The following is a 13,404-nucleotide window of genomic DNA, read 5'->3' on the forward strand; positions in this document are numbered from 1 at the left end:
TAGTGGGTCCCAGTTTCGAACAGGGAATGCCAGTCCAATCCAATACTCCAGTTAGCTACTCGTATTAGATCTTCTTTTCCGATTTTAGGAGATTTTGGGATCAATTTTGAATTTCTTTACGAAATGCAAGAATTGTACACATGAAAAGAGGCACAAAGTTTATGAAAAATTTAAGTAGACAAAGAAAGTGATTTGGATCATTTCATAACATCTATAAATATTACGTATTCCGTAAAAAATAAAATGAATCTATCTATAATTATACTAAAACAAAAGATGCTCAATCTAAAACTGACACATATCGCTCTTACAATGAAAAGTTTCCCGCCTAATTATATTATACTACGAAGTACTTACGATAATTCTAAAGTTTATTGCAGTATTTTAATATGCAATTTAAAAGAATCTTTTTTGTTACTAATAATCACTCATCAATTGATACTTAATAATATATAGGCTATCTTATATAACTAAATATGGTATTATAAACAATAAATATATTTTATATCATATAAAATTATATCATATAGTTTAGTTAACAAAATATGGCATTTAAGCTATAAATAAATTATACAGATTCGGAATAGTGATCTTATTAATATTAAATTAATAGTAAATAATATATATGCTACATGTAAACAAGTATCATTATGGGTATTTTAATGACTTTTGATTTTAGTAAAAGTTTACAGAGTATTCATTATTTGATTTGTCTAATATTTTATTTTGCCAATTTTAGATTTGAATTTAATAGTAACAATAAACATGAAAATAATACATATGTTAATGTAAAAAATTTCATCTAACCAAGGTAGATTATATGAGTCTTAATATTACGAAGTAGTAGATAAATAAGTCCTACGAAATAATAAACAAAAGAGCTACTAACTTTAAGATTAAAGTTTTATTTTAAAAAATGATAAATAGAAGCATTATAATCGCTCATATTATAGTGTAGCCTCTAAGGGTCTGTTCACATTTACTTAATTTCAGTTCAGTTTAGCTCCAATCAGTTCAGTTCAATTCAGCTCCTAATTTCTCTCTCTCATAAAATATTCAGTTCAGTTTAGTTCAGCTCCATTCAGTTCAACTCCAATCAGTTCATTTCAGCTCAGCTCAGTAAATCTGAAAAGGCCCTAAGTCTACAAATTTATCCTCTAATTATACTCTCCAAGCTTCTTAAGTACCTGATTTAAAATTTTGTAACCACGTTATGGGACGAAAAGAGAATTTTTTTTTTTTTTTATTATTATTTTTTTTTTTATGTTGATTAAACCAAAAGTATATATGGGGGTCGGATAATATTAGAAATGACAATGTGTCAAATCTGGGCTGGCTTTGACAAGATCCAGACCCAGATTCTTGGAGGTTCTTCCAGATGTGACTTGGATCCACTAGGTCTAAATAAAATTAGCCCCAAACAAAGATATGTTGGGTTTAGCAAGTGTCAAGCCTAAAACGGGCTTAAAATGGTTCTAATATTGATTTTTTCAATCACTTATATATATATATATATATATATATATATATATATATATATATATATATATATATATATATATATATATTATAACCATCATATTACTTGTGTGACTATACATACAAATATGTTAAACAATTTTGCTGCATAGTGCATATCAAAAAAAAATTCATATAAATAAAAAAGTACATGTAAAAACATACTACTAAACATACGACAAATCGACTTGATGAGAGTAAGAGCTAGGGGCCGTTTGACTTAGAGCCCTTGGAGAAGAGGCGGCTATAGTTTGGAGTTATGTTCATAAGGTTTTTCTTTATCTGATTCTTAAATTAGATAACTTATGATTTATGTAATTTTTTATATAAAAAAAATATCTACAAGTCTATAGGTTGAAAATGAGCCGGGTGTTGGGTTTACACCTTTCAGAACCGGACCCAATGCACTTAGATTCAGATTTTACCCATAGTCCATTAAGACTCATACCCTAAAATATGGGTCGGGTCTAACCGGGGCTAGGTCGGTTCCTAAATCCATTGTCATCCCTAGGTAATATATGATGACATATATAAATGGGCATGAATTGTATGAGCCATTCTTATTTAAAGGTAAAATATGTTAAGGTCATAAACCCTTTTATATCTCTAAATTTAAATTTCAACATTAAATTAAAATTATTATATGCAATATCATGATACACATTATTGTAAATGAATAATTAAATAAAGTAAAAAAATATCACTATTATGCATTAAGCTAACTTTGTTTTCGATCTTGTGAGATATAATATTTGAACTATCAAAACTGTGCTATTACACGGGTGTTATACTAGTATAAAACAAAGGGAGTATTTTTTTCATAATCTTTCGGTTTAAAATTACTACCTCTGTTTCATATTATTTGCAACGATTAGACATTTTTCCACTCTATTTTATGTCAAATCGTTGCAGATAATATGAAACGGAAGTAGTATAAAAAGTAATTAGCAAAAAAATTAAAAAAAAAAAAAAAAAGGTGAGTTGGAGAGTGGTAGTTGGGTTGTTCCTTGACCCACCGCCCAACGGGTAGTCTAGACCGTCCCACTTTCTTCCAGGACCTATTTTGAATTTTCTGTCCCACTTTCTCTCTTCATTTCTATTTTGTCATTTTTCATTTGCCATTTTTTAATTCTTATTAACCTTAGCAGTAAAAAAAAAAGTGGTGTAAAATCCAATCCAACAAAGAGTAAAAAAACAGACAGTGAGTGGGGAGGTTTGGTGGAATAACAATTAGGGCAGCTTCGTGACAGAGACATGTCTGTATGTATTCTGCCATTTTCTGGAAACATCTTCACTAATCCCATTTTTAATACCCTCCTAATATTCTTCTTTCTTTACTTTACTAATCTTAGTAAATTCTTTCTATTAGCTAAATTTGGTAATATTTGGTGTTTTGTATTTGGTGATGGTATACTCATTTTACTATGAATAATTGAATATCATTATTAGTCCTTGTATAGTTTTATGAGTTGCTAACTTGCCATTGTCATCGGCCCTCGTATATCCTCTACAACCTCTTAAACATGTTTATTTTATTCTTTTTTACCGAACATATTACAAAGAAGTCAATTCTATAACGACTCAGGGCCCGTTCTGATTCATTGAAAATAACCAGACTGAATTAATTGGGACTGAATTGTACTAAATATAGCTGAAATGAATTGTTTATAAGCGAAGGAAATTAGAAACTGAACTGAACTGAAATTAAGTAGAACAAAACAGACCCTCAAACTACTTTACACAAGGTATTCACACTATACATCAATATTTTGAGCGTATTATCTTACTTCTAAAACTTATAAATTTGTGAGTATTTCATATTTTATTGCTTACATTAATTTTGTCTATTATCCGTTTTGGCCATCGACCGTTGCTAACAACTCAGAGGCCATAGTTGTCATACTTGTATATGAGATAAAGCAACAACCTTTTTCATAATTAAACTATTCTTAAAAATGCAATTAATTAAACTAAAAAGAATCCCCTGTTTTTGTTTTGTTTTGTTGTTATCAAAACTCAAGAACTTACTAGCCAGTACTCACACACTCCCTTCCATAAAGCAATCATCTTTCCCTATAAAAACACACTCTTTTTACTCTTTTCTCTCACTCCAATTTATCATTCATTTATTCCATCAACTTCTAGACAATTCTAGAGAGAGAAAGTAATAAGCTAGAGAGAGAAAGAAGAAAATGGAGGGGAAAGAAGAAGATGTAAGATTAGGAGCAAACAAGTACTCAGAAAGGCAACCATTGGGAACATCAGCACAATCAAAGGACTACAAAGAGCCACCACCAGCACCATTGTTTGAGCCAGGGGAGCTTCAATCATGGTCTTTTTGGAGGGCTGGAATTGCTGAGTTTATGGCAACATTCTTGTTCCTTTACATAACTGTATTAACTGTCATGGGTGTTAAAAGAGCTCCCAATATGTGTGCTTCTGTTGGTATTCAGGGTATTGCTTGGGCTTTTGGTGGTATGATCTTTGCTCTTGTTTACTGCACTGCTGGTATTTCAGGTCTGTTTCTTAACTCTTGTTATTATTTAAATTTTTGCTAAAGATTTGAACTTTTTGGGTTGATTTTGTGTTCTTAGTTAATTAGATCTTGTAATTGCTTCTGGGTTTTTCTTGGATTTATTTTATGCTTTTTAAAATTATGTTTTTGGTTTATGTGTAGAACTTGAGCTTTTGTATATAAATGTGTGTTAGATGAAAGCTAATTCTGGGTTATCTTTCATTTATTGTTTTTAGGTTTTGAATTTTCTGGTTTAAATAACATTCTTAAGCTTGTTTATTCCTTTTTCAGTTTAGTTTTAAATTTTAGCTTCTGTTTTATGCTTAAAAATAATATAGTTTTGAGCTTTAAAGGTAGAGAGCTTAGGATGAAAGGACAAAGAAAGTGTCAATTTTTACCTTTTCCTGGTAAATGTAACTAATTGAAATGGTTAATTAAGTATTCATGTTCTATTTTTTGGGTTAATAATGTTTTATTTTAAGAAAATTATCAGCTTTTTGGGGTAAAATTTGGGAACTTAGATGTTTAAAAAAAACCTTCAAGTTTTAAAAAAATTACAGTAATTAAGACAGAAGGATAAGGAAAGTGTTATTTTTTCTCTCTGTTAAATGTAATTAATTGCAGTGGTTAATAATAGATAAATGTTAAAATTTTTGGTTAATAAGGTTAAACTGAACAAAGATAGTGTATATATTGGACAGGTGGTCACATAAACCCAGCTGTGACATTTGGTCTGCTATTGGCAAGGAAACTGTCCTTAACAAGGGCTGTATTTTACATGATAATGCAATGTTTAGGAGCCATCTGTGGTGCTGGTGTGGTTAAGGGTTTCCAGCCAAACATCTATGAAATGCAGGGAGGTGGAGCCAATGTGGTTAACCATGGTTACACCAAAGGTGATGGTCTTGGTGCTGAGATTGTTGGCACTTTTGTTCTTGTCTACACTGTTTTCTCTGCCACTGATGCTAAGAGGAGTGCTAGGGATTCCCATGTTCCTGTAAGCCTTTACTTTCACTCTTCTCTAACTCCTTTTTATCTCTAAGTGTTACTCCCTTCGTCCCAGTATGAAGTGTTTGTTTTTGTAATCCTTAATTCCCGTGAAAAATGAAAAATAAATGACCATTTAATCAAAGGATGGAGGGAGCAGGGAGTAGATATGTATTGCATAAATTTCATGCATCGTTAGTTCATTTTTGTAAGCAATCCAAGTATAATTGACCCAATATTACTTTAGTTTGCTCAAACTTGACCCAAACACCTGATTTGGGAGCTCTAATTACTTCTAGATTACTCTGAATTGTTCCTCATAAGTCATTAGCTTAGTGTCTATAATGAGGTTAATTTGGCTAAATTTTAGACAAAAATTTGGATTAGAGGATTATATATGTGATATATTGTGATGGCTGAAGCAATAAGCATACATGAGTATATCTGGGGGAAAATTGATGTGTTAACTGAAAAGATTCTTAAATTTGCACATAAACACCCCTTAACTGATAAGCAAGCTATAAATGTTGCTTAACACAGTACTATCTGAGATTGCAGTGATATTAATTGGCTATCTTGATTTGTTGTACCACCTGAATTTATATCAGGGTGGTGGAATGTTAACATCAGGGTCTAAGATTGTAAATGACTTGTTCTTTTTACTACTGCAACATATATATAATCAATCAATCAATCAATCAATCAATCAAAGCCTTAATCCCAAAAGTGGGGTCGGCTAACATGAACCAAATTTGATTATTCCGTGTAGTCATCAACATAAATCTTTCTCCTCCATCCCTTACGATCCAAAACTTCATCCTCACGTAAATCCATGCACTTCATATCCTTCCTCACTCCTTCCAACCAAGTCATCTTTGGTCTCCCTCTTCCTCGTTTAATCCCTCCATGGTCCCACTCTTCCACTCTTCGCACCGGTGCACCCTCGGGTCTCCGTCTTACATGTCCAAACCAACGCAGACGATTTTCCCTTAATTTATCTACAATGCCCGCCACACCTACTTTCTTGCGAATAACCTCATTTCTGATTCTATCTCTTAAAGTGTTTCCACACATCCACCTTAACATGCGCATTTCCGTAACCTCCATCTTTTTAATATGCTCTTTCTTAGGAGCCCAACATTCTGTACCATAGAGCAACACTGGTCTTATGGCAGTCCTGTAGAATTTTCCCTTCAACTTTAAGGGAATGCTGCGGTCGCATAGCACTCCCGTGGCCGCTCTCCATTTAAGCCACCCTGACTTAATCCTGTGGGTCACGTCTTGATCAATGTCACCATTCTTCTGGATGATCGACCCTAGGTACTTAAAACATTCACTCATGGTCAAATCCTTTCCATCCAAACTCACCACTTCATTGCTTGTCCCCCTCTGAGTGCCAAAACGACATACCAAATATTCAGTCTTACTCCGACTTAGCTTAAACCCTCTAGATTCCAACCTTTGCCTCCATTGCTCCAACTTGACATTAACCCCATCCTTAGTCTCATCCACCAAAACGATATCATCTGCGAACAGCATACACCATGGAACCTCATCTTGAATTGGTCTAGTTAATTCGTCTAGAACCGTTGCAAAAAGAAAAGGGCTTAATGCAGACCCTTGATGCAATCCGATTGTAATAGGGAAATCTTTTGTCAACCCTCCGCATGTCCTCACATTTGTTGACACATCCCGATACATATCCTTAACTAGGTCTACATACCTTCGTGGGATACCTTTCTTCAACATTGCCCACCAAAGTATCTCTCTTGGCACCTTGTCATATGCCTTCTCTAAATCAATAAAGACCATATGAAGATCTTTCTTCTTTACCCTATAAAACTCCATCATTTGTCTTATCAAATGGATTGCCTCCATAGTAGATCTCCCAGGCATAAAACCAAATTGGTTATCTGAAATGCTTGTGCATGCCCTCAACCTTTGTTCAATCACCCTTTCCCACAACTTCATAGTATGGCTCATAAGCTTAATTCCTCGATAGTTAGAACAATCTTGAGCGTCTCCTTTGTTTTTATAAACCGGGACCAAGGTGCTCTTCCTCCAATCTTGTGGGATCCTTGTAGCCGTCCATATCTTGTTGAAAAGGTTTGTTAACCAATCAATACCAATCTTACCCAAACACCTCCACACCTCTATCGGTGATGGTAACTTATAGTACTCCTCTATACCTGCAACATATATATAATGATGGTAACTTATAGTACTCCTGTTGCTAAATAAATGCAGATTTTGGCACCACTGCCTATTGGATTTGCCGTGTTCTTGGTTCACTTGGCCACCATCCCCATCACAGGTACCGGCATCAACCCTGCCAGGAGTCTCGGTGCTGCCATCATCTACAACAAGGACCATGCTTGGGATCATCATGTATGTCTACTCGACCTACCTGCTACTTCCTATCGTATTATGTTCTTATTTCTTATTAGCAAAACATATTAAGCATTAATGAGTCATTTGTTGCAAAACCATAAATTCATATGGAGCCAATGAGCAGCAGCCCAATTTCCCTACGTACTAATGTGACCCTATTGCCGTGTTCTTTTGTATACTCGACTCTAATGACCCTTTTTCTCCTTGTGTATGTGCAGTGGGTTTTCTGGGTTGGACCCTTCGTCGGAGCTGCTTTGGCTGCATTGTACCACCAGGTGGTGATCAGGGCTATTCCATTCAAGTCTGGATCTTAAAAAAGGATGTTTCTTGAATTGTCTGATGCTGTTTGTGCTTGTTTGTTCAAGGACTTCTTATCTATTTTTTGTTACCATGTTTTTGTAATGAAGTTGTTGTATGAGGATGTGAATATCTTAACTTGATTTATTATGCTTAATTTTATGACAGCTTCTAAATTGTTTTTCAATGTTTTAAGTAACTTGCAAGTTATAAGCCCCCCGAATCTGCTATGTGGTTTTATCGTTTTACGACTTTTGATAACTTCAGGCTATCCTAATCCTCCATTACAATCATCAATTAACTACAGTATCGGAGTTGCAACATTGTTCTATCTACTAAGAGAATATAACCATCCTGTAACTCCGAAATCAGTTTTAAACTAACGCTTTATATATCCGATTCTGCTGCATCCAAATGTCAAAGATTCTTGTATAACTAACATTCATCTTGATTGCGACTTAGAGCCTTAATAGTAATTACCCTGCTGAGTACCGATAAGCCAAAGATGTTCTATAATGTACCTTGGATTATGCAACATAATGATTTATGAAGTCTATCATATATGAAATCTGATGTCATTTTTAACCATGGCAACTTCAGGAGCAGTTCTACGTCGTGTTGCTAACTGGCTATTGATATTGTGTAACCAAGAGAACTCCAACACAAATTAAAACAAGTTGGTTTGAGTCAAGGATTCTTGTCCCGATTAGTTAACTAAGAGTCACCAACCGATCCGAACTTAAATGGATTAAGGGCTTATATTTGGAAAATTAACTCGAAACCAACACGCTTAACCATTTTATTTTGACAAAACATCCAGATAGGTCTACACACTGTTACTAGAGCCCACACACTGTCATTAGAGCCCATTTAAAGGGTCATACTTTCTAATATATTTCGTAGTTCATTGGTTTAATTTACATTCAAGATCCATTTAGACAATAAATGACACTAAACATACAAAAGAGGCCCATTTTAAGGGTATATGGGTGAAGTACGACAAGCAAACCCATAATTGATTAATTGGGGCCAGAAGAAAACTGAACATGTTAAATACGGGTCTGGGCCACACCCGTCACGGGAGAGTGCAAGTCCACCACTTTACAAGACCAAGGAGGTTCCACCTCAAAACCATATGGCAATGAGGGGAGTAGCCCCTTAGCCTTATATTGTGGTGGTAACTCTTGAATTCTTTCAATGTGGGATTTCATAACCACTACACTCCCCCTTTAGTGTTTAGTGTGGGACAAGAAGAATAGTCACATGTGGGTTGTTCATGGGCTCAACAGAACATTTAGCTTTTATACAGAAACTTGTTAGGGCTGTGTTCATTGTCTACGACAACAAATGATGGTAGACCCCTCTTTTCCTCAATACTATTCGTTGCCAAACACTATGTATGTCATGTTTGAGTGTTTGACTGACCCCATTATTACTAGTTTTATGGATTCATATTCAAATGTCACTTTAAAAAATTGAGAGTTTTTACATCCAATTAGCTTTCTAGGATGGGTTTATGTTCATAAATGCCATTTGGATCATAATTGACAATAGACAACAATAAAAAAAAATGTCTTATTGGGAGAACTTGAACAAGATAAATTAATATGAGAGCAGATCGTGATAAATAAGCTTGGATATATGGTTTATTTGTAACTTATAAGTTTACAATGAAGTTTCATTCTAAAACTATTTGAAAATGGAAAACTTACATTTGAGAACACCTTTGTCTTTTTTTATAATGAGATATAACTGACATATGCCCATTATTACGGTTTAACAGAGTGAGCAACGACCAACCTCTTTAGTCTATAAAGTTGACAAGTGGGATATAACATATAAGGATCAAATTCGATCCAAGTTGTATTTGGGGGTTGAGTCATATACATTCAACTGATATTGAACTAGCCAATATAGTAAGCCAAAAGTACAATCAGTGGCACCAATTAAGCCTATTCGAGTCGAGTCGAGCTAGGCCATATTTGAAATTTTGGTTTAGCCATTGTGGAACATTTAAGAGTATAACTCAAGTTTATGGTCTTATGGACACTGTGCAGCAGCATTAGCATATAATGGTAGGCCGTAAATACAGTTGAAGGCATTAAACTACTGTCGCTGTTATACTATAAAGTGTGCTTGTTGATAATTATGGTACTCAGCTCTATGAATTAACATTTCCTAGACAAACATGTTAACTAACAACTGTATATACCCTTCTACAACTGTACACATACTTCTACAATTGTACATATACTGCTCAACTCTCGCTCTATTTTGTTCACGAGTACCCCCAAAGTTAAATGTGGACAATGTTACTTTAATTTTATTATTATTTTTTTTACAAGACTTTAATTTTATTTTTATATATCACTATATCAATTTTGGCTATTTGGAGAACATCTATTAACTACTCCATATTACAAAAATAAAACATTGCTGATATCATCGACCTTCAAATTATCGTACATGTCATTCTTATATTAAAAAATTAGTTTTTTGCCCGAGCAACCCTCGGATATTCACATGAAAAAAATTATTTTTTTCAAATTACTCGAAGTTTGTACTTTGTATTTGTTAATAGATTGTGTATACATTAAAATATTTAATTATGCTATCAAATTATTAAAGATATGATACGTTAATGTAGAGTATTTCTATTTGTAGTTCACTAGTTTGCTTACAAGTTATGAATTTAAAATTTAGTTAAAATCCTTCTTTAGTAGGAAACGAAAAAAATACATTTTATTGATTAAAAATTAAAGATTGAAGAGAATATACATTTTATAGATTAACAATTTAATTATTTATTTATTTATTTAAAGTTGTTATTGTTCTAATTTTTAGGCTGCATATTCTCTCTCTCTTTTTTTTTAATCAATTATCTTATTATTTTTAAAGGAAAAAGAAAAAAAAAATCTGGCGGGATAATTTTTATTGGGAATGCAACACGTGTGCTATTACAATAATCCTGGTGATTACTTTAATATACAGTATTGATATTGATTGAAGTATTGATTTCCCTCAAATTCTATGTGTGATGTCATCACATTAATTATTAAGGATTTTTTAATTTTTATTTCCAATCTACACTTTTGACTTCAATGCATAATTGTCTATATAAAATTCAATTAACCAAGTTTCTCTCCTAATGGGTTCAATTTTTTTTTTTTTTACTTTCCCAACACTTTGTGATTATTTTTATATCTAAGTCTAATATTCATATATAATGTCTCTCGTCAAAAAATAAAAAAAATAAAAAAATAAAATAAAATTCATATATAATGTCATGCAACAGAACATAAATTACAAAAAAGATTAATTCTAAAAGTGCATCGCACGGGGTAACCTAGTTAAATAAATAAATTATAAATTGAGAAAAAAAAAATAAAAAAATAATATGAATACACTTAGCTCGATCTAAGTATAATCGAGAACAACTAAGAATTTGTACATACTTTATAAGGTTGTCTAATATCCCTTAAGTCCTAACCTACCTACCCTCAATTAATTCTTACCTACAAATTACAGCAATTTCTGTTTTATTATTCTTTCAATTCTTCACATGTGGACATTAATTATTCAGCAGGGCATATTATTAATACTAGTACTAGTACAAGGCTAGCAACTAGATGTTAAAATGGAGCAGTCTTTACTTTGATAATTTTCTCCATCTAAATTTGCGGTTTTTAAATTTAAAGCAATCTATTTATTCCTAGCTTGATGAAAATTCTTATTAACTAGCTTTTTGTAAGCTTAAAATAAAAAAGAAAGCACGACTTATTATTATGAATTGCATGGTCGGCATGATAAACTTAGCATGAGATAGAATATGAATGCACCAAAATTTCATGAATTTGGTACATCCAAAAGTTACATCACAGTCATAAGCATTAATAATCCTACTTCATTGAAGAGTACTCTTATCTTAGCTTTTATTTATCCAAGGTCGAAAAAAGCTTTTGTTACTATAGTAACAACGATGTACTTTGATTTATTTGTTTGAAATTAATAGCCATTGTCATCTAAAAAGGAATTGGTAATGTACCGTTTGTGACTTACGGGGTACATACTATTGCATATGAGATTATTTTCTGTTTGACGTACTTGTATTGCCATGTTTTAGACAAAGTAATTAAGTTTAAATTAAATAAGCTAAGATCAAACAATATGACCTAAGGTTAAACGTATTAAAAAGTTCAGCAAATATCAAATAAAATAAGATTAGGTTACATAAGTTGAAACAAATTACAAGTATTAATTAAAATCAAACACCCTTAATTATTCGAGGGTAGGTTGGTTAATAACCTAGTCATGATTTGATATCTCCAATTGTTGCACTACATCACATTACACTTTCTTGTTTAGTGCCCTTAATTCTCATGCAATTAAGTACGGAGGACCTTCTCGAGGCTTAGCCTCTCATTCGCACCAAAAAAAAAAAAAGTACGAAAGACCTAATTAAGTGTTAAAAACATTAAGGAACAAATTCGATATGGTAATGCTACAGATTTGATCTATAAGAAAGTTACTACACTACTCTAGCAATCATCGTTATTCTATATATAGAAAATTATTTTTTTTAAGAAAGGCTCGTCTATGACAATTAACTTATTAGTGGTAAGACGTATGCCTTTCACATTCCTGATCTTAAGTCCAAGGCTCCTCAACTCTTACTCCTCTCTCCGGACAACCCGTCCTACTCGACACCCATGTTGGACCCAAACACGAAACACGGGCCACCATTTAGCATTGATCATAAAACCCTTTTATTCCAAAAGAAAGGTGTAACTTATGTTTTGAACTAGTAACAGTTAACAAAAGGGACCAAAAAAGGGGGGCGAGGGAGATAACATTGAATATACTTTCTGAATCAAGTAGATGTGTTAGTTGGAAACTTGGAGATTTTACCTTCTTTCTTTGTTTTTGTTCTTCCTCTAAATTTGTTGGTCCGAACAAACTACTTCTAGTAGCTTTATCTTATTATATGACTAATTCATTTAGGGTATAATCTCTATCATTATTCTAATGCTTATCTATTATTATGATTCATGCTTTTTTCAAACTTCAGTTTTTCTAACCATAATATATCATGACGTTGATCGGTAACGAATATATTGATTTAAAAGAAATCTAAGCTATATTAGTAGTAATACTATATGCTAATCATAATTTGCCTTGTTAGATATATATATATAGTAAAGAGTAATGGAAACATCAGGCTAACCTTAATTCTTTTACCTCTATTTATAATTGGTTACTATTAAAAAGTACTCCTTCTCTATATGGATCAAAGATACAATATAAAAAGGTAAAAGACAATTTGTGAAAATTAAAGTAAATGAAAGTCAATGTAGATGAAAGAAATGAGTGCTTGCTTTATCATAATTTAAATATCATTGCAACTGTTACAACTATATATAGTAGTTGTAGTTTTCACACAGTACATATGTATAATCACATTGAAGTAGTCATATATACCACCAAGTACCATGTGAAGTAAATTCATGATATTCATATTTTGTTTCAAGTTGTAAACACTCTTCGTCCTTTAATCTAGCAGATCATATGTAAAATATACTTCGTATAACTTACTAATTTAATTAGCTGTATTAACTAACGTTCATCACAGCTTAGCTTAAAAACATATCCATAACTCCATAAACATTATGACAATACGCTTTATTACATTATCATAT

General features: G+C 32.6%; 1 protein-coding gene across 1 annotated transcript; it reads left to right on the top strand.

Moving 5' to 3' along the window:
- The first annotated feature begins 3,598 nt into the window (after positions 1–3,598).
- Positions 3,599–7,875, top strand: LOC145586804 (putative aquaporin PIP1-4). The gene is made up of 4 exons (XM_081643737.1): positions 3,599–4,035; positions 4,735–5,030; positions 7,268–7,408; positions 7,630–7,875. The coding sequence occupies exons 1-4, from the start codon at positions 3,711–3,713 to the stop codon at positions 7,723–7,725; spliced, it is 858 nt and encodes a 285-aa protein (XP_081499863.1). The 5' UTR covers positions 3,599–3,710; the 3' UTR covers positions 7,726–7,875.
- Positions 7,876–13,404: the final 5,529 nt, after the last annotated feature.

Source organism: Chenopodium album, chromosome 16, assembly GCF_948465745.1.
Source record: "Chenopodium album chromosome 16, dcCheAlbu1.1, whole genome shotgun sequence".
In the NCBI taxonomy this organism is placed as follows: Eukaryota; Viridiplantae; Streptophyta; class Magnoliopsida; order Caryophyllales; family Amaranthaceae; genus Chenopodium; species Chenopodium album.

What these genes read in the sequence shown, in the direction of transcription:
- LOC145586804 (XM_081643737.1), top strand. Translation starts at nt 3,711, where the DNA reads ATGGAGGGGAAAGAAGAAGATGTAAGATTAGGAGCAAACAAGTACTCA. An exon ending in CTAGGGATTCCCATGTTCCT is followed by an intron (nt 5,031 to 7,267) that starts GTAAGCCTTTAC and finishes AAATAAATGCAG; the next exon opens with ATTTTGGCACCACTGCCTAT. An exon ending in ACCATGCTTGGGATCATCAT is followed by an intron (nt 7,409 to 7,629) that starts GTATGTCTACTC and finishes GTGTATGTGCAG; the next exon opens with TGGGTTTTCTGGGTTGGACC.